Source organism: Penicillium rubens (assembly GCF_028828025.1).
Source record: "Penicillium rubens strain IBT 27055 chromosome Unknown utg000001l_segment0_segment0, whole genome shotgun sequence".
NCBI lineage: Eukaryota > Fungi > Ascomycota > Eurotiomycetes > Eurotiales > Aspergillaceae > Penicillium > Penicillium rubens.
In genome coordinates, this window is record NW_026890599.1 from 4,410,383 (window position 1) to 4,434,435 (window position 24,053).

Sequence of the window (24,053 nt, forward strand, 5' to 3'; positions counted from 1 at the left end):
TTCTCGATGTGGGCCAGCGATGGTTCTCACCTTGCAGTAGTGTCGGGCTGCGCCTCATTCCCCGCTCTACCTCAGGACTCGCGAAATTCGGCTCACCATCCTATTAACCTCATGGAGTGCAGCAAAGAAGAAGCGTCGTAAATCCCTCTGTTGACGGACAACACCAACCCGTAGTACACCTGCACCTGTTGTCCCATAGACCCAAGGAGATTCAGCAGTGTATACAATTTGAGGTAGGGTTTGCTGGCGTTCAATAATTGCAAAACCCCTAGGCCCCTCCCACGACTGACTTGCAAAACCTAGTACTCACGAGAGGGAAAAGAAGACATGAAGTGCGAGTACTGCAACCTTCGTCTCAAAATGAGTGACGCAGAGCAGCACCAAGACTCCCTCCGTCTCCAACGCTATTCGTGGTCGTGCGCCTTCCTCCAAGGATGGCAGTGGGCGTTTCATGATGCATCACCATTGGCCCAGACTTCAGTCGGACCATCCAGTGACATATGCGGCTACTGCGGCCAAGCGTTCCCCAAGAGCGGCGAGCCGGACTCGGAATCTCGGCGGGTCTACCATTTGGCCTCCGTGCACAAGTGCGGCGAATGCAATGAAACCAATATATTCGACCGTAGCGACAACTTCCGGCAGCATCTGATATACAGCCATTCTGGTAGCAATGGCCCGTGGATGAAATATCTAGAAAATGCTTGTATGAAAGAGAAGCAGGACCCGGACCCGGTGGCACCTACAAACCCGCAAGTCCCGAATGAAAATGCATCATGCGAGGCTTGTCGAGTTTCCCCAAAGGAGATACATCGATGTATGAACGATTGCAGTCCGAGGGCACAACACTCGGTTAATTCACGAGCCTCACAGAAGTCGACGCACTCAACCTCGTCGCAGGTATCGGATGAGTCGATAGAAGCAGGTCGCTCTGCTTTCTATCGGCCGGACAATCGCAGTCCGAGATCACAACGCTCGGGTAATTTACGGGCCTCACAGAAGTCGACGCAGTTGACCGGGTCGCAGGTATCGGATGAGTCGATAGAAGCAGGCCACTCTCTCTTCCATGCGATGGATGATTTGATTGAGGGACATCTCAAAGATGCCTTTCCCAGGCCACGTTCTATTATTCGCAAGACAACAACGCCTGCTAAGGAGTGTTACGAAACTGGAGTTAGAGACCTGCTCCATAATATCCACAAGCGTTACACTTTGTTGTATGGTATTATGGATGTGGATACATGTTAGATAAGCCTTTAGTCGTGACGACTCAGTCCGCCATTACTGATATGAGTTTTGATTCAGGTGAACGCGACGAGAACCTCTTGGTACTGTACGACGACATGAAGCTGGCTTTCAACAGTCTCACGTCTCGGATCCTAGTGGCACATGAGGTATCAGAGGGGGCTTATGTCGACCTTATTCTACAAGTATTGGAATTTGGTTATCGATTGGATCAATGTATGGGTCTAGAATCCGAGGAAGCAGACACTAGATATGCTGCCTCGCAGGAGCAGGACAGGACACTGCCGTCACAGCTGGCTCACGAAAAAAGCAAGTATATGGGGACCAGGAAGCATATCAAGATGCTCCTATCCAAGAACAAATCCAGCAAGTCTCGCGGGGTCCGCTCTTCGGTTCGAAAAGCGACCGGGTGGTGGAAGTCAAAGACTGTCGTTCCCGAGTCCCCCGGACAATTTATCTGCGATTGCTGCCCTAAGGAACCCAGGAAGTTTAAGAATCCCTATGACTTGCGGTAATTCCTTCTTCACTCCATTTTGCGAGCCGTTCCACTAATCCCCAAACTAGCGCGCATGAAATCGAGAAACAGTTCTCATACCTGTGCTGTAACTGCCGTTTTAAGAACAAGGAGGAGGTCAAATGGCACGAGAATGCTCTTCATCTACCCTTGTATTCTTGGTCGTGTGCCGCACTCATCAGTTTTCAAACCGCGTTCGCCGCTTCCATGTCTCCATCTTACCAAACTAGCACCGGTCCGTCTCACGATATGTGCGGGTACTGCGGCAAAGACTTCCCAAATTACCCCCAGGTAGACTGGGATGGGCGGTTCGAGCACTTGACGAGCGTGCACAAGTTCGGCGAGTGCAACAATGCGAAGAAGTTCTACCGCGCCGACCACTTCCGGCAACACCTGCAATACAGCCACGCTGGGACCAGCGGGGAATGGACCAATATATTGGAAAGCGCTTGCATGAAGGAACAGCAGCCCAAGGATGGTGAGACCGGTGTATCGTCCGTTGCTAGCAGTGGACCAGTATCTAGCACCTAAACCGCCGTGTCGTCCAAGTCTCTTGGCAAGGTCCTCAGTGATGAATGAAAATTCATCTGCCATATTACACTGGAATGGGCCATAAGGAGCGGAATATTGTTAGGATCCTACCTAGGTAGTTAGTTAGTTAACGTTAGTTACTAATAACGTTCGTAACTGAAGCGTAAGGCTCTCTATATATTAAGGTACCTTGGGGTCTTAGGACAACTTTACGTAGGAATATGGGCAGCTGTTCCAGCCTGTTCTACTAAGGATTATGTGGCCTATAAGCCTATCTCTATATTGCTTCATAGGCTGCTTCTTTAGAGAACCGGCTTAGGATACTTGTTCTTCTAGCCCTGGGGGTAGTTGAGTAGAAATAGCCCCACTTGTATCTCCAGAATCATAACAACCAGTCATAATCTAGACTATAACAGACATCAATATGCAAGTGCTTGAAACAATATAGCCTACTACCAACTTATACCAAGCACAATATAATCAGTGAAAAGGTCGTAATTTCGCTATTGCTCCGGCTGGCCTGGCACCGGACCCCCCGGCCCCTTCAACCGCCATACTTTAAGGTCCTCAGCTTTCAGCCCAAGTTCGGACTGCGATATATCAAACGCATGTGCATTCTATGATCCCCCTTTTGTTTGGCTCTCGGTGGCCCATTGCCAGTTGAAGAGTCCCTTGTATGAGCGGCTGTTGCCGGCGTCATAGGAGGTATTCAGCGGCGAGCGACTTCGGCCGTCAAGTTAGGTAAATCCGTGGGTGCTGCAGCCATCTTTCCTTTTAGTTAGCTGAGTTTTATTAACAAACCAATCGAGGGTAATGGAAACGTTCCTTAACCCGGGGCGTCCGGGCGAACTGTCAATGGAGGTGGAGCGATACGGAAGGTTCTGCGCCCTTGAGTAGCTTGATATGTCTGTCAGATGCAGGACTGTTTGCACTCAGATTCTAACAATGCAGTGATGACTCTTACTTCCTATTCCTATTCCTATAGGAGGATGTTGGTGGATCGTTACAAGGATGCCTGCAAGAGAGGATAAATAGCCGAGGTGGGGATAATAAGCCGACATTATCAGTAGTAGTAATATTGGGATTGGCCAGTGGTTTTCTGTTGTTTTATTCTTGTTCATATTACCAAAACTTATTCACGCCTAAGGTCGCATTGGTAGGAGAAGGGGGTGTGCTTTCGGTCTGTCCGAGGAAGTTCAGCCAGCCCACAAACTTATTCCTGCCTCACTCTCAGTCTCCAATAAGCAAGCAGTAATTTAGTATATCTTCTCGTTCCATTGATCTATTTAAAAGTCCCTTGTTTCCTGCTCTTTCTCGGTTTTTCTTTCACCACCGTCATTTCGTTGAGCTGATCGTCCTTCTCTGTCTCGTACATTGTAGGTACCTATTCGCTGCGTCCTCTGACCGGAGCTAACTGTTATATTGTCTGATAGCAAAATGACTTACATTATCCCCGTGGCGATCGTCAATGAGACCAATGAGGTCCTCACGGTAGTTGAGAAGACATGCTGGTATTACGCGAATGGCGGCACTTGGACCGAAGAAAAGTGCGACAAGCTTGTCCTCGAGATGGGTGGGAGCGGCACATCAGGCATGCTTCGTATCAAGACCACATCAGGCACTACTTTCAGTGTCATTGTGGGTTACCACAATTACGACTTCTGGTGCGATGCGCAAGTGAATCTGCATGACGATGATACGGCAGTGAAGCTGCATCCCGAGTACTACAACGGAGGAATTCTATCTCACGAGGCGCGACCTATCACTGAACGCACGACTTCAGCCGGGAGAACGGTGAAAGTCTACTTGCAGGCCTTGCCATGTGGTCGACCACCTGTTATTATCACCTATTGTTGAAGAAGCTGGAACTTCCGGGAAGGGTCGACTCCGACCAGAAGCGGGATTATTTCTGTAAGATTGAGTGAAAGCGTCGCTTTATTTGTACTGAACTGGCAATCTTGGCTTGTTATCTCTCTCATCTTGTTTGTTCCCTTTCGTAGGATAATGTAGAATTGAGCGGACCTAGGTAGTTAAGGTATTGATTGGTGTTAGATTCGGAGTGATAACAGAGAGCCCTGTTTGGATAGTACACTGTAATCGCGAGTAGCCCTTTTCCCCAGCAGATCCTACAATGAATTGGTAACTTGAATCCCCATTATACCGATTCCTTTTTTGGGCGCTAAGGATGGCGAGCATTAGATCCTCACCTTCCATATTGTAATCTGTATGTTGTAGAGATTCATCGGCAATCACTGCCTATTTTAACCTAATAAGCTAATCGCCGAGTCCTAGGTCCTAGTGATAGAGACAGACTACAGGGAAAGGTAGTGTGCTCTGGAAAATAGATAGATGCGTGAAGAAGGGAAGAAACTATCTGAGGAGGAGCTAGCTAATGTGTGAGGGAGCAAAGGAGGTCACGTGACCTCTAACACCTAGCCCGTCATACCTAGTGCATAATTCCCCAGCAGTTATTGATTCTACATGGGCATGGTTACTTTCGACCCTTGGTAGTTAGTCTGCCTAATGGTCAAAGCCCCAGAAGAGCTAATGACTACTCGCTAGTCACTTCTGTTTGCTTGCTTGCTCTCCGCGGGATTTACTTTTCGAGTCCGTATACTTTGTTTGACCTACTTTCCGATATCTAGGAACCCCGAAGCCCCTCTATCCCTCCAATATTATCAAGTTAACGTAGGCCTCTTAGAAGACGGCATACTTATACTGGCCGCTTCTACTGACTAAATACCTATGCTGTCAACGGAGCTTGCCGGACCAATGTAGAGATTAATAGAATCCCCATCCAACCCTGGTAGTTCCGTAGGATATCCAGAAACCTTGGCATATGCAAGTGATCATTTCCAAACCCGCCTGCAGAATCTCGGCACTGCCAGCGCATACCCCCGCAGAGCTGAGTCGTCCCAAAATTAACGGCGACGCCGAAGACCAGACAACATGAGAACCTTTACACAGACAATTCGACGGACCCGAACAGGGTCTAGACCTGATACTTCCGCCCCAAGACGCTGTCTTTCCTAATTTCGGACACAACCAGCCACCTCACCCAAGCCTGATAAAAGAGATACTACACAGAGTGATTCTGTCTTGAAAACGACAAACCAGCGGAAAGACACAGTTTCATCACTGGTGAGATAAAGGGTTCGTGTGTATCAGAGTATGTGTCAAGGCGAAGGTTACCAGAATATGCATTCGATAGTCTCCACGTGCTGTCACCCCAGCCGTCTAGCGTCCACAGCTGGCCTGAGTAATTCCCCTCCGTTGCCAAATGCGGCTTGGTCTTGTCGTTTCCGTACACATCCAGGGCCCTGTTTTGCCCAAGAAACATGCTGCATATCTTGTACGTCCCGGAAGATGGCTGCGGAATAAATTGCCAGAATTGGCCACTGTAATTGCCACAAGGTGCCATTTTCAGACGTCCTTCTGTGTTGCCCACGCCATCATTTTCCACATCGAGGGCAATCGAGGTGCCGAGATAGGCATTTGTGAGACGGTACCAGGTGCCAGGATCGATGGTAGTACTGATATAGCTGCAGCCTGCATTGGCGTTGACATCGGCGTTCATCATACTGTTGACTTTATACATATATCAGCTCAGAAATATATTGTCCGCTTAGGAAATGCTCTCAGTTACCTGTGATGAACTGCTGGGTAGATACTAAGGGCTCAATATTGCAATCTGAGTGTCCAGACAAGACTCAATGTTCAGGTATATCAAGGCTGTGTTGGGTTCTGACTGCTGACCGTTCAAATTCAAAAGACGAGCGCACTCTTTATATATATGTGCTATGTACTTCTTGCTCGCTAGTTTCTATTTCGCCCGGGAACCCCGCAATATTTTGGGCGTTTTCTATATGAGCTGAAAGTGGTCACTATGTGGCAGACGCTAATGTAGTAATACGCATAGAGTTAGTGACACTTGTTTAGGCATCCTCTATTCAGATTCCGTTATGGAACCAGTTGGAAGTAAAGCGCTGACAGACGTGTTACTATTTGTTGACTGCATACAGAGGCGTAGCTGCGAAAGTGCTGAAAAGTGTGAGATTAATTTCGACACAATTCCCCCTTATCTTAATTAGGTTAGTTATATACGGTCTGCCGGGGAACACCGTTGTCGCTCGCCCTAGAGGTTAGAAGAGGCAAATCTAGAGAGATAGATTAGCAATGACCCTTTATAGAATAAGAGGGAGATTTCTGTCTAGAGCGGGCGTGGCTCGGTGTCGATGCGCACGGTGAGAAAGTAGGCCCCCTTCAGTAGGCCCCCTTCAAAAGACGGAGGGATACAATTGACCGCAGCTTCCTATTGGCGATGATGAATTCAACGAAACAAAAGTAGGAAGGAAAAGCGGGCTGCAGCTGAGCTCCGGTAGCCAGACCAAAGCCCTCGATGCCGCCTTACACATGAGTCAGGCAGCTGTAAATATTTCAGTCATTGATGACACTGCCGTTGACTGTGTCGTAGGAGGTGGCTGACCTGAATGATTGTACTTCCAGCGCTTGTAGGCACGCCACAAATATTCCATACCCCCAGGACTAAAACGCCCACAGAGTCAGCTGAAGATCACTTCAGCAGGTGTAAGCATTTCATTGCCCAGGTGGCATATCATCCTCGAAGTGATTTAATATAACTGAAAGTCTTTTTCTCGTAGGCCCCACGTAATATATAGACTCTATGCCTTGTTGTTTTGCGTTTTGCGCTATTGTACTCGACAGCGTTATTATTTAAGAGGAGAACGAGACCAGAAGACCTTATACCTCTAGACATAGAGCACGGTGAAAAGTGGGTGCCATTAAATGGTGACCGCCAAGCGCTCCTTCAGGTATGAACTGAGCGTAGACTAACTGCCTAATAGATACCCTTTTGAGCATTTAGCGAGCGACTAGTGAGCATCTAATCACCATCAGTGAGCACTCACTAAGCGTTCATCGGACCAACTCATCACAAGATGGCTCTGAGCAGCTCACTGAGTCCAGGGTCCGAAGCTGGGACTGGAGCAGGAGTAGGAGCAGATGTAGGGGTAAAACCAGAAGCCAGTACGAAGTCAGACGCTGGAGTGTCGTCATCGATCTCCGTCACTGTGTCCTCGAAGACTTCATCCTCCATGCCAGGAAGGTTGGGAGGGCGCTTGTTGTCACCAACAAAGATAGGCCAGAATGTTGAATCAATGCCATTTAGGCCAATTTCAACATATTGTTTCCATATCTCCCAGTTTGCTTCACCTTTGAGGGCAGGAACGAAGTCAGAGAACTTGGTGGTCGACGACAAGGTTGTGATTGGAGTCTCCATCGTGACGTAACAGGATCAATTCACGGAGTAAGGAAGGAAAGGTGGAGACAAGCTGGTCTCCGTGTTAGACTCTGGGTCCAGGTGGATACAGGATCCGAAAGTGGACACAGGGTCCGGGGTAGACACAGGGTCTAGGGATGGATGCAGGATCCGATGTAATGAGATACTAGTTCTCAATACAGATGAAAAAGATGCTAGTAATGATAAAACTAGCAAGGAGAAGAGTAAAGAGATGTAAACTGATGTAGGATCTCGATGCAGATGGATAGAAGAGAGTTGTTAACAAGAAAACTCTGCAAGGTTGACAGAGAGTGAAAACTCTGTCGAGGCAGCAAATAAAGGAAGGTGCTACCCAGATGAGATGATAAAAAAAACGGCAGAAATCTCTGTAAGAGACACCGCCCACCCCACAAATGACAGTTTTGAAGCTATTCACGCTGCCGAAAAAGGCAATTCTCCCGCTCTATGAGAACTCGATAGAGGTAACAAGGAGACGTGTTATAAGCTTCGATTTTTGATGTAGGAGGGGTATAAAACTACCTCCTATATAATGAATTACACGCTTGTGCAGTGAGATACACGCTGCGCCTTCTTCGAAGAAGACGCACAGGCCGAGGATATTGATCAATTGTTAGATTGGACCAATAGCGAGTCCCCGGGCTCATAACCTGATAAGATCTACTGGATGACAGAGATCATGAAAGGCTGGACAATATGATGATATTGTACGAAGAGCTATGTAATAATACAGATGGAAAGGAAGTAGGTCAGACTACATACATGGAGAGACGTCACGTGACATAGGGAGATCTCATCACTGACCCCGGACAGAAACTCACGGAGCCTGACAACAAGTATGCTCATAAGCGGCAGCTAAGGTAAAAAAGGCCCGAGGAGATATGGTACATATGGTACATCTTGTTACCTAGGTATGTACGATGTAGGTACCCGTCCACGGGTGGATGTTAGCGACGAGCGCGCCACGTGATGTGCTTGTGCACACGCTTGTGCACGGGAGCACAAATCACACCGAGCCTCGGTCGTCAGAATGCGGAGAAGCCATTCCATCCCCTCGTAGATAATTGATCCTGATACATAAACACCAATATAGTCCAATGCGTATTCCCAAATACATTCTCTGATAATATATCTCTTTGTTGACTCGTTCATTATGGCGTACAATTCACCAAATCCCATTCCATTCTCAGAGCCGCCTTATATTCGTGGCCTCCCTTCTCCCTACATTACGCCTGCCCACCGTCGCTTCCAACAAGCATGCCGTAAATTCGCAACAGAAAACTTGATTCAGCATGCGTTGGAGTGGGAGCGTGAAGGAACAGTTCCTGAGCATGTTTTCCACACGTTCTGCAAGCATAATATGCTGTTGCCCAACATGCCGGCCCCATTACCTGTGGATTGGTTGAAGCGCCTGGGAATCAATGATATCCTGGGAGTCAAGGTCGAGGATTGGGACTACATCTACACCGGAATTTACTGTGATGAGGTATGCTATGAAAATTATCTGACTATATGTAATCGCAAGGTAATTGACTGGTTATTTGCAAATAGATGGCCCGGTCTGGTCTCAGTGGCCCTAGTGGCTCCCTAAATGCTGGGTTCGCTTTTGGAATTGCACCAATCTACAAATTTGGTAGCACTGAGTTGCAAGAGCGGTTCTTGCCCGAACTGCTCACAGGTAAGAAACGAGGCTGTATTGCCATCACGGAACCCGAGGCCGGGAGTGATGTCGCAAACATCACCACAACTGCTGTCAAGAGTGCCGATGGTCAACACTACATCCTGAACGGATCCAAGAAGTGGTGAGAGACAATTCTGCAATAATAATAAAGCTGCCAGCTGATCGCAATATCCAGGATCACGAATGGTATTTGGTCGGACTATGCTACCATGGCGGTGCGCACCGGTGGACCAGGAGCCGCAGGTCTTTCCGTTCTGGTTGTGCCTTTGAAGGGCCACCCCGGCGTCTCGATGCGCCGACTTAAAGTCTCAGGTCAGATCACAGGCGGGACCACATACATTGAGCTCGACGACGTCAAGGTTCCTGTGTCAAACATCATTGGCAAAGAAGGGGACGGCATGCGTATCATCATGACCAACTTCAACCACGAGCGACTTGTTATTGCCGTTGGGGTCACTCGCCAAGCTCGTGTGGCCCTTTCTGCCGCTTTCTCGTACTGTCTGAAGCGTGAGGCTTTCGGAAAGACGCTCATGGACCAACCCGTGGTCCGCCACCGTCTTGCCAAGGCAGGCGCTGAACTTGAATCTATGTGGGCGTGGGTTGAGCAGATCTTGTACCAATTAGTTCACCTCAGCAAAGAGGAAGGAGATCGTCAACTCGGTGGATTGACGGCATTGGCTAAAGCAAAGTCTGCTATGGTTTTGAACGAGTGTGCCCAAACAGCCGTTTTGTTGTTTGGGGGCAATGGATTTACTAAAACTGGTCAGGGTGAATTGGTCGAAGGTATGCTCACAGGAGTATCAGTATGCGATTGAAACAAGCTAACCACGTCTCTAGCTATTCTTCGCGATGTTCCTGGTGCCCGTATTCCAGGTGGCTCAGAAGACGTGCTGCTCGATCTGTCTGTGCGCCAATTGGTCAAGCTCTATCAGGCTGAAGAGAAGAAGCTCTCCAAGAACGCCAAAATTTGATTGGCTTATTCACAAAACCTTTGGTCTTTGAGGAGTATCACTTATCCGGCTGTTTCGGCTAATATACTCGAACTTCCATTTATGTCCATAGACAGACCAACGTTACCTTCTATTAGGGGTTCTTTTATTACAACTGAGCATAATCAGCCTAGACTCAAAATGCTAAGCATTCTTAAGGCTTGTAGTCTCTCCACTAGTTCCCACTCCACCTATCCTCGAAGTCGCACGAACTACCGTGTCTTGTATCTCGTCCAAAAAAGACCCGATATTGCACTCGTCTTAACCTGCAGACGTATGCGAAACACGAGACGTCATATAATATCTCCATGGATCTTAGATCAATTATAGTCATACAGACCTTTACGCCATCATGGCCTTTGCATTTGAAAGCTAGAATATCTTCTCGCATTTTGAGCAATTCTACCATAATCTAATAGCAACGGCAATTGGCGCTCTTCCCTGCTCAAATAAGAGCGTATCTCCAAAGAAGTCGTCTAATTTAGACTTTCATCCCTGTACACAATCCACCGGGGTAATACCACATGGTTCGAGTTCGGTTTGCGTCTCGTGAGGAACCCTTGAACTTCGTGGGCTTCCTGGTAGTCTTTTTTTTGGCTTTCCTTCGGGACAGTGTTCTCCTGAGCTTCATTGGTTTCTTGTATTTCTAGGCTTTTCTCGTTGACCAGCTACTTTCCACCTGAGACTTCTTTGGTGGAGCTGTCCTTGGAGCTGTCCTTCACAAAAGATTCGCTTGAAGATTCGCTTGAAGATTTCCTCGAAGCTCCCCTTGCAGTCATTCTCACTCCTACCAAGTTCTCCAGTACCGGATACATCCCTGCCGCGGGCAAGTCTAGTACACACTTTCCATCAACTACTTGGTCTGCACGAGCTCCGTGCTCCAAGAGTAGTTCTATCAATACAGTGTTGACCTGACGTTGTTTTTTGCCCTTTTGCTTTCGCAAACTGGTTTTCACAATCCTGTGAAGAGCCATGGTTCCCTTTTCAACGTGGCAGCGAGTCCTCGGTCCTGGTTTCAAGGCCTGTGCAAAGATGTCCGGATCCCCAAATCTGATACCAAGTGGTGGTTCTCTTTTCCAGTTCCGTATGCTAATATCGGCACCAGATCTCAAAAGCAATTCCACGAATTCTTTTTGGGCCTTCTTATTTCCTAGGAAGGCGTTGTGGGCAAAAGAATCGTGAAGGGGAGTGTTTCCTCCCGAGTCTTGCGCATTTAAGTCAGCACCATAGTCGAGAAACAGACGGAACAGTTTCTTCATCGAAATCCATGGCCTCCTAGTCATCCTGTGAAGACAGGTAGGCAATTCATCCCCGTATTGGAAATTTGGATCTGCCCCGTGAGCCAGCAGCAACGAGATTATATTGACAAACTTCTTGTCTCCTTCGGGTGGTGGGTTATTCCATGTCTCCGAGCTCCAAGTGTCACATTCCAGGGCACGTCCCAGGGGACAAATACCGCTTGAAACAAGGTCTACATGAGCTCCATGCTGGAGGAGTAAGCTGGTCATGTTGAAGTCTCCTAGTCTCACACCATATTGCAACGCGGGCATATCTGTGTCGAGATTGACTTGGGCTCCATTGCGCAGAAGGAGCTCTGCAATATTCGTATGACCAGATTTGGTGGCACAGAGTAAAGGTGTGTTGGCCCACATGTAGTACCGGGGGCACAGTTTCATGTTCACATCTAGGTTGTTTTGCGATATCATGCGCTGGACCCCCGATTCAAACCCTCTTTCTATCAACCATTGCAATGGATGATCTACAGCGTATTTGCGTTCATCCTTGTCTTGCTTGTACAGGGGACGGATCACGATATCATGAAGCATACGATTGCATCGTAGGAGTGACAGCATATCTTTGCGCCGTGGCAGATACGAGACAATAAGATAGATTACTTCGATGGGCAAGGAGTCAAGAGACATTTTGAAAGGAAAGTAGAACTCTGTCCACGACAAGAGGGGTATTTTACAGTATATATCCAAGTCGAGCAGTTGTATGTAATGATTATCATTTCAGTAAACCGTTATTTAGCTCTAAAGTTTCTCGAGATGGTGAGCTTACTATGACTCAATGAAGTACCCGGGTACACTTTGCCATTTACTAACCATTGATTTATATCTATGCGTTGAGCGCGCAGGCATTATTGAACAGTAACTTTCCGCTCTTTGAATAGGCGTTGTGAAGTATAGCATCGCTATATTTATTTAATCATTCACTACCAGCATTGACGTGACTGTCGATCATATATACAAGTGTAAGCTTCATGTCAACCTTGGGATGGATAACTAGAGGAACCTTGTCTCTCTATGGAATATCCCACTAGCAATTAATTACTCCTCTCTCGGGAGAATATATTGGATTCAATCCTAGAACGTATCGGCTGAGACAGTTTCATGAACAACCAGGCATAGTATGGGCATGATGACATTGGAATAATCCCCCGTGCAATCCAACGATTTCTTAATCAACATTCAATCAAGAATGCCTCTCCGTCATTTCCAAGACTCAGCACATCTGGTTATACATGACCACTTCGGTACTCTTGCTTCAGCAGCACAACATCCCCGATAGGTGCATAACTTTAGTAAAGTGGGTTTATTAAGAATTTGACTCCCAAATAAACTGCTCGTCTGAGTTGGTACGAGTTATTTAATGATACGTAAATTGGACTTCTCGATATTGCTCAAAATTCAAGTAAACATGCAGTTGACCAATACGTCAAAACAAAACTGTGTCGTGTTTTTCCCCTTTTAGAGAGCCACGGCTGTAGAGCAGAAAATAGTGTAGCACCAGGTAGGTCAAGAGGGCACTGGCCAGAGTCGCCTCGCTAGGTTTATCTTTCATGGGAACAACATTGCATGCTTCAATGGAGTTCTCAATTCTCGGTCCCTCGCGAGCACGTCGGCTCCTCGGTTTAGGAACGATTTGAGGACTGGTTATGCACACATTATTGTGCATTACTGTGCACAAAGTTGCACTTACCAAATGCAGTTTAGCTCTTCCTCGGGATGACGAAAGGCACTACGCCTAGATGGATTCTCGAGCTCCCACTGCATTCCCCTCTTGATATCTTATGCTGTACAAACGCGACGGACATCTACACTAACAGCAACTCCAGATATACAAACATGGTGAATGCCGCATTGATCGGTGGTACGGGGATGGTGGTAAGTGTCCATCCTGCAAGCAAAACTCCTCAATCTACTCGTCGCAAACTTCCCAAACATACCGGGCCTAGAACCTGAGCTAAGTCGTATAACCGATAGGGCTCCCATATCCTCGCCAGCCTTATCTCCAACCCCACTGTAACCCGCGTTGACACCATCTCCCGTCGCACTCCGCCAGCTACTAGCGGCACGCCCCCAGCCAAACTCACCAACTTCGTGTCTGGCGATACCGCCACCTGGGCAAGCCAGCTCTCGTCCCTCACCCCGACCCCCAGTATCTTCTTTTCCGCCTTCGGAACCACAAGAGCAGCCGCAGGCGGATTTGAGAACCAATACAAAATCGAGCATGGGTTGAACGTCGAGCTGGCCAAGGCCGCGCATGAAGCTGGCACTAAGGTCTACGTGCTGATCTCCTCTACCGGTGCCAACAAGGATTCCAACATGGGTTATGCCCGCATGAAGGGAGAAATCGAGGAGGATATCAAGAAGATTGGCTTTGAGCACATGGTCATCCTACGCCCTGGGTTGATCGCTGGTACTCGTGAGGAGAGCCGGCCGCTCGAGGCTGGGATTCGGTTCGTTGCGAACTGGGCTGGCAAGCTGCACTCCGGTTTAAAAGATGGTTGGGCTCAGGAGGCGGATGTTATTGGCAAAGCTGCTGTCAATGCTGGTCTGAAGGCGTTGGAAGGTGATGTTCCTAAGGGCAGTGAGAAGGTCTGGACCTTGTTTGGCAGTGATATTATCAAATACGGCAAGGAAAGCTCGTCCTGAAGACCTCGATGCGTTTGAATGGGCTATGTCTGTTTGTGAATACACATTTGTATAATTCTTATGGTTTGGGCCTTATGACGTTATGCGGCTGTGGACAAATTACTTGATTGCATTGATCGAAATTTCAATATGACATGTATTTGGAGATGCCGAAGACACTGCATGATATGACCATTTATCGCCCGCAATAGTATGAACAAAGCATTCAATCCCGGTACGAAACATGAGTCCCATCCTCCTTCACATGAATACTACGGCCCTTCTTCGGCGACCCACGAGTGCTGGAAACGCCGCGATCCCGATTCCGATCAGGCCCTTCCTCACCCGGGTGCCTGTAAGAGCTGGCACCCTTATTGGCTGGACTCATATTTAGAGGACTCTCCTTCTTGCCTTCTTGTCTGCTTTCCTCTTCAGTTGCCGCGAGCTCGCTCTCCGGTGCTGTGTTCGATGGGTCGAATGCAGAGGGGTGCTTGGCGACTTCGGCGTCCGTACCAGATTTGGCAGTCTCTGAGCGCTCCGGGTTCAATGTTTCACGGTCGAGCGAGGTCTGGCCCTTTTCGACCTGAAACAGAGGGGTTGTGCTGAAGGGCGTTCTTGTTGCTGTTGGGATCGCGAGGGATTGGGTGGTGGTTTTTGAGACCTGGCTCCGACTGACTCGGGTGGCTTGCTGGCCGGCTGAAATAATGGTTTTCCACATTCTGTGAGATGTGGATATGAAATTCGGGGATGATTTCAGGCGCAGAAGTGAAATGGTTGGTGGAGATACCTTGTTGTGGTTGGGCTTGGGTATCGAGATTGTAAGTGTAATGAACTGGAGGAAAGCAATTTGTTAGACAGAAGGATTGCTTGTTATCATTATCAGGGAAAATCGATCAAAAGAAAGTCTTGAGACTTCTCGCTCTTCTCTGCGTTCCAAGTTCTGCAGACCATAGGATCATATTGACGTCACTTGGCCAGAAACAGCCGGGCTAACCTAATCGGGCAATGAGCTTGCCCTAAGAGACCGGCCTTATACAAATGAAATGAAAGGCCCCTTAGAAGTCCCAGCTGCTAATTCGCGTTGATCTGATATACCATGCTACTTGGATCTACATCGGGATCTTGGGATCAGCTGGCATGCCCATAATGATATATCATGCATTGCTAAAGACAAGGGATTGATGTGGAAATAGGTATCACCTGTTTGCAATCAATCGAATCGAAATTAGGAAAGAGATGGAAGGTTTTCATAGAGAGAGGCCTACGGCGACGTCGAAGGGCATCGTGTAATGTGAGAATGATATTGAGAGTAGCTGCAGCAGAGGCTAAACTAAAGCGGGGGGACTCTAGCGATGGAGTCCAATACGTGACTTGCAGTTGAGGCAGTGGCTGCCATTAACCACACACAATATCGTATCCACCATGTGGACTCTAGGCTCGGCTACGAACGTACTTCTGGTCGACCGTCACACCACGATATTTAGGTCATATTCTGACGGCTGACGGGCCGCCAGCCGATCAAAGCATGTCGCTAAATGATGCATGGGAAGGTGACGTTGTTCTTTCCGGGCATCCCAGTAATAGGCAGAGGCGTTGTTGTAGAGGGGTTCGAGCGTGCGCGGTGAGCGGACTAACTCGAGAGCAGACTGGCCAGGATATTCGGCTAAAGCCTTTGCTAATCCATCAGTTTCCGTATGGGTCCACTTACTTCATTGCGGGATATTCTCAATTGTAGCATCGTAACGTTGTAGGAACAAATTCTTTCGTGGCTTGCAAGGAAGAGCCGGCAAGGGTGGGGGGGGAGGAGGAGGGGATCATAGCCTGCGTTTCGTTCATTCAAAGGTAGGGTACAAGGACGATGAAATGAATGGAGCCGGATGTTGGACCTTGTTGGAGCTAGAGAACAATTGGTTTGGTTATTCAAAGAAGGTTCTGAGGTTGCTTGGAGTCAACGGACTCTGAGAAGGTGTGGAAAGCAAAAGCAAAAGCAATATGTGTGCCCGAACTTTAAGTAGATAAGATTGACATATGAAGTAAATATGCGCTTGCATATATTAATAATATCCCATCAATGCCCTCCGGGTGTTGGGGCGGCCTAAATCAAATGCAATGTTAGGGTAATCCACGCACAAACTCGAATTGACAACGTCCGAGGTGCCCCTGTCCGATCAATAGAATTACGAGGTAGAAGGGCTTCTTTGCAACGTAGGCAGTGGTAAATGATGCAGAAGAAAAAGAAAAGAAAATAGTGCCCCTAGAACGTGATTTGGTGCTGTGTTCACGACGTGTGCTGCAGGTAGAGCATCTGCATAGGGAGGTTTGACAATGATAATGGGGAACACGCGAATGCGAGGGCCCACTCAGAGAAAGTACGATCTACCAATGAGAGGTAGTCGTAGGCCTCATCCAACGCAAGTTCTGATGAGATGCACATGCCTTTTTGGAGTGGGGAAAGGTGTCGTTAGTTGCATACAACTGACATCCTGGCTAACGGTTGCCATTGGACGATTGGGCCGGCTGCAGGTGAGGATAAGTTGACCGGCCGACCAATCCCCGTACGCCTGACAGAATGTAGACAGTGGGCTTTTTTGCTGTCCAGCACCAAAGGTAGCATTAACCTCAGCGATTTGTCGCCGTCCAAAAGCACGCGTGGGTAGGGTGCGGGAGCCTCCGTTCACTTTCATATCACGGGACCAAAAGAGCCCGACGCTGTGGGAGCCTGTATGCGGGTCCTGGAATTCAATTTTAACGTTGAGGCACGGGCTTTTCTGGTTGATAGCGCTCAAAATTGGCCTGCGGTAACTCCAACCAGATCAAAAACGCTTTAGTATTTCACCCGGCAACTTCGCTTGTTGGGCAGAAACGACAACCATGCTTTTCCCAGACCCTCGGCCTGATCCTTGCCAGGAGAAACTTTGGTGCACTAGGGATGGGCGATGAGTTTCGGCGGTAAGACGAGAGACAAAGGAGCAGGGGGGGCACCGGAATTTGATTCGAGAGCTTTTTGGGGCTGGATGCAACCAGCTCGCCGCAGCAAAGGATAGATCCACCGAGTGTTATGGCCATATTGAGGCTGTGAGCCATCATCAGGGATGCCAGTTGCCAACTCAACATCTTGCCATGGATCATCATCCTGGGTCCAATGCTGGGCGTGGTTGAGCGGCATTCCCCGACGATCGCTTGTCGTATTGGTGCATTTCTCAGAGGCCTCGACCAGAACGGCAAGCACAGAAGTCTGCAGGATTTTCCATTCCACATTGGCAATCAGTCATATTTCGTCATTGTCAATAACGTGAATGGCATCTGGCTCCCTGGTGGAGCTTGCATAGAATCCGTAAACGGCGATCCACGGCCTTCGAGCCAGCCATCGCTACCAGGAATTGACGCAGAAAGCCAGAAACAACGTGCCACGTCAGAGTCCCTGAGCTTTGGTGCAGCTGCATGTGGCTCGACAATATGTGGAATGTGTCACGGTTCGTGTCTGCGGCGAGCGCCGTACATCAATCCGATCCTATCATTTCCGCCATAAGGAGCAAGTGGATGATGGTGAACACACACATGAGCGGGCAAAATGCAGGATCCCTCTTTGCAGGAGTGAGAGATCAGCTGAACGAAAATGGATCTATCTGGCCTGCATCCCTAATTTTTGGGGTGTGGCACAATAAATTTCAATTGCGTGGACCGTGTCCTTGAACTCCAGTGCCAATGATAGGGCCGCGGAGACTCTAGCATTGCCACTTGAGTGAGGGCTATTGGCTGAAGCCACGGACCGGAGAAGTGCGGCAGGGTGGAAAGACCGCTAGGTCTGAATTTCGATGGACTGGCGAGTAAGGCTCGGCAGGAATAACACAAGAAGACAGGGGCTAATGGTTGCACCCACATGCTGAGACCCAATAAAGATTTCCATTATTGCCCAAATGCAGGAAACGTAGGAGCCATGAATTGGAGTGAAGGCAATAACTTGGGATGTGCATGCGTCTGCAATCACACTGACAGCAATATCGGATAGATACTTCTGCGGACAAAACATGGCGTTCGGCCAGAATCCCGTGTCAGTGCTCATGATAGATGAGGCATTGAGCCAATCAATAATTGCGGCTGTCGAAAAATTGCATCAAGATATAACAACCCATTGTGGTGGAGTCACAAGTGGCGTGCAGAGTCCCGTCACATTTGCGAAGGCAGTAGCTTTTCTCTCGCATGTAGACAGGGTTATCCCTGGGCATGGAATCCTGATTATTGCATCAATACGACAGCTGGCAAGCACCGGGACGGATTCGACCATGCAGGATCAGCCATGCAAAACGCAAGAGAATCACAGGAGTGCGAGTCCATGCGAACAGCATCCACATGAAAGCGGGGAGAGGCAGATGGCGACGGCATAATTGCAGTAGTCGAATCTAGAAACTAGAGGATTGCAGCCGTGAATTGAGGGATTTTCGGCCCATCGTACATCATCACCATGAGGAGGGACTCGCCACGGCTGAGGGTTGCATGCATCCATGAAGCAACCGGTTGTTCATAGTGGCTCCATTCGAGATACCATGGCCATCGTACTGTCTCCACTGCTTGGAGAACTGCTCCCAGCCAACCGGATCAACCGTCAGGCAGGTGCGATGTGAATCCACGGACTGGAACCACGGATGATAAGCCATCGGGCACTGACAAACGTCGATCAACAGTGGGACGAGCAAACATGGGAGAATAGAGCCATGGCATTGAAACTTCGTCCGAAACATAAATAAGCCTGTCAGCGCCCCCAGGATGCCGTGAAGTTCTCAATCATCCATCCGGTTTCATAATTCGAGTCTGAAATCTTCAAGCCAGGCCAATAGATCTTCTTCATAAAAACGATTCATTCGAAATTTGTTTCAACTTTGTTGAGCTTTCTCAGTCCTTTAAAGTCACAGACAAACGCCGGCCTATCAAATCTGGCAAGCGCAAGTGTACTGTCAGGTGCAACCAATAGCAACCCAGTATTCAAGCTGAAACAAAGACGGAGCCGTGAGCAAGTGGGTTATGTCGTACTTGCAGATTGAGCAGCACTGACAGATCTGATAGGCATGTGCTTTTACAACCAAAAGAGATTTGCGTGTGGAGACTGGAGCTGGACCAGCTTTGCTCATCGATGCAATTATGAATATCGCACCGGCGAGACATGCGGTATGAGACTCGTCAACATGACTGAGAACGAGAAGACAAACTGTCGTCTCTGCGAAAAGATCGAAACCAAATATCGCCGGCGTAGTGCCGAAGTCGACCGTTTGGACCGGTGGAAGCGAGAGGGTGCCACACTTGTGGCCTCGATGGATCGGTCTCACAAACTCATTATGGACTTGGAGAAAGAGATCCGCTCCCTGCAGCGGGAGCGGGACGACCGAAGGAGCACTCTCCTAAGATAGGATTGGTTTGGATTTGTAAAACCGGTGTTCCTTTGGTTTTTCTGGCTTTTTTCTTTCATCCTTATTCGTTGGACAGCAATTGTGTTAGCCTGTTTCGGGTCCTTGGTGGCCAATTACCCTGTCGTTCGTTCTGTTGCCTGTCACTGTTTCTTTCTTGGGATTTGCAGCGAGTTTCATGTTTCACCATTTGTCCGTGACAGTAAGTCCGAATCGAGGTTCTGCAAGGTGATGGGAGAACCAGATCGCCTCTAAGAAGATTGACGAAGAATTTGATTGGTTCAGTCTCCATACTGTTTTCTGTCGATAGGCTGTTAAGCTCCCAAAAAAAATGACAATAGGGACTAGTCGTGTCATAAGCGCCCTGTTTTGCTGGGTGAGCGGTTCGCTGAGACAGATTAAGTCTCACAAAACAAGAAGTGGCACCTGCTGTAACCAGACAAAAGAGCCATTGAGGCCTGAAGAATATTAAGTAGCCATTCAGAATTGAGATGAATCCTTGAAATGAGAGCCGTGGTGTCTGGTGTCAGAACAAGGGCACATAGTGTGGAACAAAATGCCCCTCATCACATACCCCCGCACGTGACGACCCCTGCTTAGATAACCTAATAAGTTGCAGGTGGACCTGTCACAATCTTGCAAGATGGATCTGGGTAAAGTCCCTAGAAAAAGAGTTGGAAATTCGAAGCAGCTCCGCGGGTTGATAGTGTTGTGAGGAAGAATGTCGGGCTAGGTGGGCTAAGGTGGGTTCCACTTCCCTTGCTCTATACTCCCAGGACCTTGGGAAACTCCAACATTGCAAATCTTCAGCCCAGCTCCAAAATGGTGGGTTTGGAAAATCTAGGCAAAATAACAACATGTTTGGTACGTGCCAGTGATATTAATAAGGGAGAGGAAAAGGGAAGAGATATCGAATTGAAGGCTACAGAGCGGCGAGCTGGGAACTATATATCATGGCCCTATAATCGGAGAATTTACTGGTGCTGGCTAGAGCCCGCATGCCCCTAAGTAACATCCATGTCTCTTCAGCCTACGTGTACCTACCTGCTTCAGCATACTCCAGGCAAACAGCATCGAATTGGAATGCAGAAGTGAAGGAGAGCGCTGAGACTGGGCCGATGTGCATGCCACGTCACAAGAGAACAACACCAGACGCAGCCATAAACAAAAGCAGGCGCGATAGATAGCAAGACTAATGTTTTGTTTGGAAATGAGACGACACTAGGATATTGCAACCGGGTGATTATGGTCAAAGTATTGGATTCGAGTATCTGAAACGGAAAAAGGAACAAGAGAGGATTTAATCTATTTTATGTCACCAGCCTCGGGCTCGTCATCGACCTTGGCCAGCCCTTGTTCCCGAAGAAGGGAATCAATCTCATCCGCAGTCCATAGGTGGTGGTAGATCTTGCCATCCCTAGTCTTGCCCACTGTTGCAAACTCGACTACGTAAAGTACAAATGTTAGTATGATGAAACGAAATAGAATGCAGAAGAGACTACCGAGAAACTTACTCTTCTCACTGCTCAGCTTTGTGGAGTCCATAGTCTTGCTCAGCACCTTAACAGCCATAGCACAAGCCTCCTTGAGATCGCAGTCCTCCTTGTAATCTTGCTTGAGGAGACTCTGCGCGCTTGCGTTGTTTGCGCCAACGCTTGTCGCTTTCCAGCCTCCATAATTTCCACTAGGGTTGCTCTGGTACAACTGGAACTGACGGAGGTGGTCGTACCCGGCGTAGATGAAGGAGACACCGAACGGACGGAGACCTCCGTGTTGGGTATATCCTTGCTTCAGGTCACACAATCGGCGGACAAGCTGTTCACATGGAATGTCTTCGTTGTACGTTAGGAGGTAGCGTTGGGCGTTCTGGCGAGCATAGTTGATCAGAATGTTGGCATCGGCGTTCATACCCGCAACGGCGCAGATCATGTTACTAGAAAATATTAGCTACTTATCCCAATAGCAAACGCAGCAAATCTGGCCATTTCGGCTCGAGACGAAATAAATGGTGGGGGTTGGCGTACTCGTTGATTGTGTAGAGCTTCTCGGCGGAGGTATCCTGCTCCAACAGCTTGCTGGTCACCTTCCTCTCAGCAGCAAGGACAATTCCATCCTTGGCTAAGATACCAAGGGCTGTACCGGCATGAGAAATAGCCTCAAGTGCATATTCAACCTGGTAGAGTCGACCTTCTGGGGAGAAGATGGTGGTCTTTCGAACAGCGTCATAGGTTAGCTGGAGCTGCACAAAAGCAATGACGGTGTGCACAAACCCTCGAATCGTATCTCCGAGACATCGTGTATGAATAAAAGAAAGCAACAAAAAATCAGAAATGGGCTAAAGGTAAGGGTGGATTGTGCGGAAGAGGTGGTTCGGGATGGTGAAGGTCGGTGGTGAAGACGTAGAAGCTCCAGGCAACTCGCCCTGGCGCGTCCTCTGTCATCCGCCAAGCTCGGACCACTTCACCACACCAAAGCTTCGTTGCGACAATTTCACCACTTTGACCCGCAAGGACGGACTACAAGGCCGACTGACACGTTATTTCGCATTTCAATTCATTCATCTCGATCGTCATGCTCAGATCAACATACACCGCTCCTCCCCCTTTGCCTCCGGGATGGACACAGCATCGGGCCCCCACAGGTTGGTATTGCGTTCGGTTCGAGTGAAAAGTTTTGACCGTTCTAAGTATTAAGCCAGGTCATTTGTACTATTATAATTCTTCAACAAAGCAATCGACATATACTCGCCCCCAAGAAACCCCCCCTCAGCCCATTCAGGCCGCTCCCGACATATCAGAAGCAACATACAATCCCGAGACGCTACCTCCGTTTTCTTCGACACCCTATGGACCGGCGGGGTTTGGCTCTGGGCCAGCGCAGTTTGGCCCACCACAAACCTCCCGTGGACGCGGAGGATTCCGAAGTGGGAGAGGTTATCACGATCGCGGACGGAAGGAACCCGAAGATCGCCCAAAAGCGAAGCATCCTATTCCTGACTGCGCGCCGTGGCTACTAGTAAGGACCAAGCTTCGGAGGAGATTTGTGCACAATCCGGAAACAAACGAAAGCTTTTGGAAATTCCCAGAGCAAGTCTTGAAGGGCGTGGTCGAATTTGATCGCCTCGAGCGCGAAAAGAAGGAAAGGAAAGAAAGGGGAGAGCCCGAGGTGCCGGCCAAAAAGGAATCGCCTGCTCCACAGGATAATCGCAAAGAGCGCCAGCCGACACCACTAGAAACCGAACGCGCAGACTACGACTCCGACTATGAAGAGGTCGAGGTCACAGACAGCGAGGGAGAAGAGGGCCAGCCGTCAAAGCGTGCACGAGCTGCAAGTGAGGATGCCAAGGATCAGGCGCTAGAATTCAATGAAGAAGACATGGCATATCAACTAGCAGCCATGGGCGAAGACTACGGACTGGATCCTGGGGAATATGGTGAGGTTGGGGAAGAAGATTGGGAAGAGGGGGCAGAAGGCCTGCCGCTGACAGAGGCCGATGCTGAGGCCCTCTTCCGCGACTTACTGGATGATTTCAAAATCAACCCATTCACGACATGGGAAAAGGTCATTGAAGACGGCCGCATCATTGAAGATACTCGGTATACTGCACCCCCAAACATGAAGACACGACGAGAGATTTTCTCCAATTGGACACGGGACCGAATCCAACACGTGAAAGAGCAGAAAGCGAAGCAGGAGAAGACCGACCCACGCATTAGATATCTGGCATTTTTGCAAGAACATGCCACTCCGAAGCTTTACTGGCCGGAATTTAAGCGCAAGTACAGAAAAGAACCTGAAATGAAGGACTCTCAACTTGCAGACAAAGAGCGCGAGAAGTTCTACCGGGATCACATCTCTCGTCTCAAGCAACCGGAAAGCACTCGCAAATCAGACTTGTCAGCTCTGCTCAAATCTGTTCCTTTAGACTTGTTGCATCGGTCATCGAACTTGGAAGCTCTGCCCACCATGATCATCACCGATATTCGTTATATCGGACTGTCGCCCGAGGTCCGAAACCCGTTGATTGAGGCATACATATCTACTTTGCCTCCGGCGCCGGAGGTACAGATGACGGCAGAAGAGCTAGCAGAAGTCGACCGAAAACGAGTGGAACGGGAGAAACGCGAGAGGGCCCTTGCAGATCGGGAGAAGCGGGTTGAGGAAGAGAAGCGGAGACAGCGAGGAGATCTTCTCCGTGGAAAGCATCTACTCCGTGAAGGCGAGGCTGAGATTGAACAGGCAATGCATGTCAACAAGGATGCACTAATGAGCTACATGGATGTTGATCAGGCGGTAGATGAGGGACAAAAGCCGAGTCAATAATATTTGGTCATTGAATATTACATATCACATTTGTCGGAATAAGGACAGCCGAGTTCATATTGTACATCAACAGGCAATTTGCTTATACCAATGCCATTCGGTTCCTGAGGGTATCACTGTAGATGAGGGAAACCTATTTC

At 48.7% G+C, this 24,053-nt stretch overlaps 13 protein-coding genes across 13 annotated transcripts; 6 read left to right on the plus strand and 7 right to left on the minus strand.

The window, feature by feature from the left end:
- Positions 1-360: 360 nt before the first annotated feature.
- On the plus strand, positions 361-2,287 carry N7525_001707 (uncharacterized protein; the record flags this gene model as incomplete). Its single annotated transcript, XM_061212015.1, has 3 exons — positions 361-1,219; positions 1,303-1,753; positions 1,807-2,287. 3 exons carry the CDS (start codon positions 361-363, stop codon positions 2,285-2,287), a joined length of 1,791 nt encoding a protein of 596 aa, XP_061071241.1.
- A 1,437-nt stretch (positions 2,288-3,724) lies between these two features.
- Positions 3,725-4,144, plus strand: N7525_001708 (uncharacterized protein; the record flags this gene model as incomplete). Its single annotated transcript, XM_002557640.1, has 1 exon — positions 3,725-4,144. The coding sequence occupies one exon, from the start codon at positions 3,725-3,727 to the stop codon at positions 4,142-4,144; it is 420 nt and encodes a 139-aa protein (XP_002557686.1).
- Positions 4,145-5,366: 1,222 nt separating this feature from the next.
- N7525_001709 (RICIN domain-containing protein) lies at positions 5,367-5,867 on the minus strand (the record flags this gene model as incomplete). The annotated part of the gene is made up of 1 exon (XM_061212016.1): positions 5,367-5,867. One exon carries the CDS (start codon positions 5,865-5,867, stop codon positions 5,367-5,369), a length of 501 nt encoding a protein of 166 aa, XP_061071242.1.
- An 857-nt stretch (positions 5,868-6,724) lies between these two features.
- Positions 6,725-7,586, minus strand: N7525_001710 (uncharacterized protein; the record flags this gene model as incomplete). The annotated part of the gene is made up of 2 exons (XM_061212017.1): positions 6,725-6,773; positions 7,348-7,586. The coding sequence occupies 2 exons, from the start codon at positions 7,584-7,586 to the stop codon at positions 6,725-6,727; spliced, it is 288 nt and encodes a 95-aa protein (XP_061071243.1).
- A 1,171-nt stretch (positions 7,587-8,757) lies between these two features.
- N7525_001711 (acyl-CoA dehydrogenase family protein) lies at positions 8,758-10,256 on the plus strand (the record flags this gene model as incomplete). Its single annotated transcript, XM_002557637.1, has 4 exons — positions 8,758-9,090; positions 9,156-9,406; positions 9,461-10,068; positions 10,123-10,256. The coding sequence occupies 4 exons, from the start codon at positions 8,758-8,760 to the stop codon at positions 10,254-10,256; spliced, it is 1,326 nt and encodes a 441-aa protein (XP_002557683.1).
- A 686-nt stretch (positions 10,257-10,942) lies between these two features.
- N7525_001712 (uncharacterized protein) lies at positions 10,943-12,196 on the minus strand (the record flags this gene model as incomplete). Its single annotated transcript, XM_002557636.1, has 1 exon — positions 10,943-12,196. The coding sequence occupies one exon, from the start codon at positions 12,194-12,196 to the stop codon at positions 10,943-10,945; it is 1,254 nt and encodes a 417-aa protein (XP_002557682.1).
- A 1,206-nt stretch (positions 12,197-13,402) lies between these two features.
- On the plus strand, positions 13,403-14,212 carry N7525_001713 (uncharacterized protein; the record flags this gene model as incomplete). The annotated part of the gene is made up of 2 exons (XM_002557634.1): positions 13,403-13,441; positions 13,541-14,212. 2 exons carry the CDS (start codon positions 13,403-13,405, stop codon positions 14,210-14,212), a joined length of 711 nt encoding a protein of 236 aa, XP_002557680.1.
- Positions 14,213-14,417: 205 nt separating this feature from the next.
- On the minus strand, positions 14,418-14,909 carry N7525_001714 (uncharacterized protein; the record flags this gene model as incomplete). The annotated part of the gene is made up of 1 exon (XM_002557633.1): positions 14,418-14,909. One exon carries the CDS (start codon positions 14,907-14,909, stop codon positions 14,418-14,420), a length of 492 nt encoding a protein of 163 aa, XP_002557679.1.
- Positions 14,910-15,657: 748 nt separating this feature from the next.
- N7525_001715 (uncharacterized protein) lies at positions 15,658-17,357 on the minus strand (the record flags this gene model as incomplete). The annotated part of the gene is made up of 3 exons (XM_061212018.1): positions 15,658-15,861; positions 16,672-16,984; positions 17,155-17,357. 3 exons carry the CDS (start codon positions 17,355-17,357, stop codon positions 15,658-15,660), a joined length of 720 nt encoding a protein of 239 aa, XP_061071244.1.
- A 1,291-nt stretch (positions 17,358-18,648) lies between these two features.
- N7525_001716 (uncharacterized protein) lies at positions 18,649-18,846 on the minus strand (the record flags this gene model as incomplete). The annotated part of the gene is made up of 1 exon (XM_061212019.1): positions 18,649-18,846. One exon carries the CDS (start codon positions 18,844-18,846, stop codon positions 18,649-18,651), a length of 198 nt encoding a protein of 65 aa, XP_061071245.1.
- Positions 18,847-19,371: 525 nt separating this feature from the next.
- Positions 19,372-19,593, plus strand: N7525_001717 (uncharacterized protein; the record flags this gene model as incomplete). Its single annotated transcript, XM_002557630.2, has 1 exon — positions 19,372-19,593. One exon carries the CDS (start codon positions 19,372-19,374, stop codon positions 19,591-19,593), a length of 222 nt encoding a protein of 73 aa, XP_002557676.2.
- A 1,302-nt stretch (positions 19,594-20,895) lies between these two features.
- pre9 (proteasome core particle subunit alpha 3) lies at positions 20,896-21,884 on the minus strand (the record flags this gene model as incomplete). The annotated part of the gene is made up of 4 exons (XM_002557629.1): positions 20,896-21,035; positions 21,105-21,523; positions 21,615-21,799; positions 21,861-21,884. 4 exons carry the CDS (start codon positions 21,882-21,884, stop codon positions 20,896-20,898), a joined length of 768 nt encoding a protein of 255 aa, XP_002557675.1.
- Positions 21,885-22,161: 277 nt separating this feature from the next.
- Positions 22,162-23,913, plus strand: N7525_001719 (uncharacterized protein; the record flags this gene model as incomplete). Its single annotated transcript, XM_002557628.1, has 2 exons — positions 22,162-22,231; positions 22,289-23,913. The coding sequence occupies 2 exons, from the start codon at positions 22,162-22,164 to the stop codon at positions 23,911-23,913; spliced, it is 1,695 nt and encodes a 564-aa protein (XP_002557674.1).
- Between the last annotated feature and the right edge of the window lie 140 nt (positions 23,914-24,053).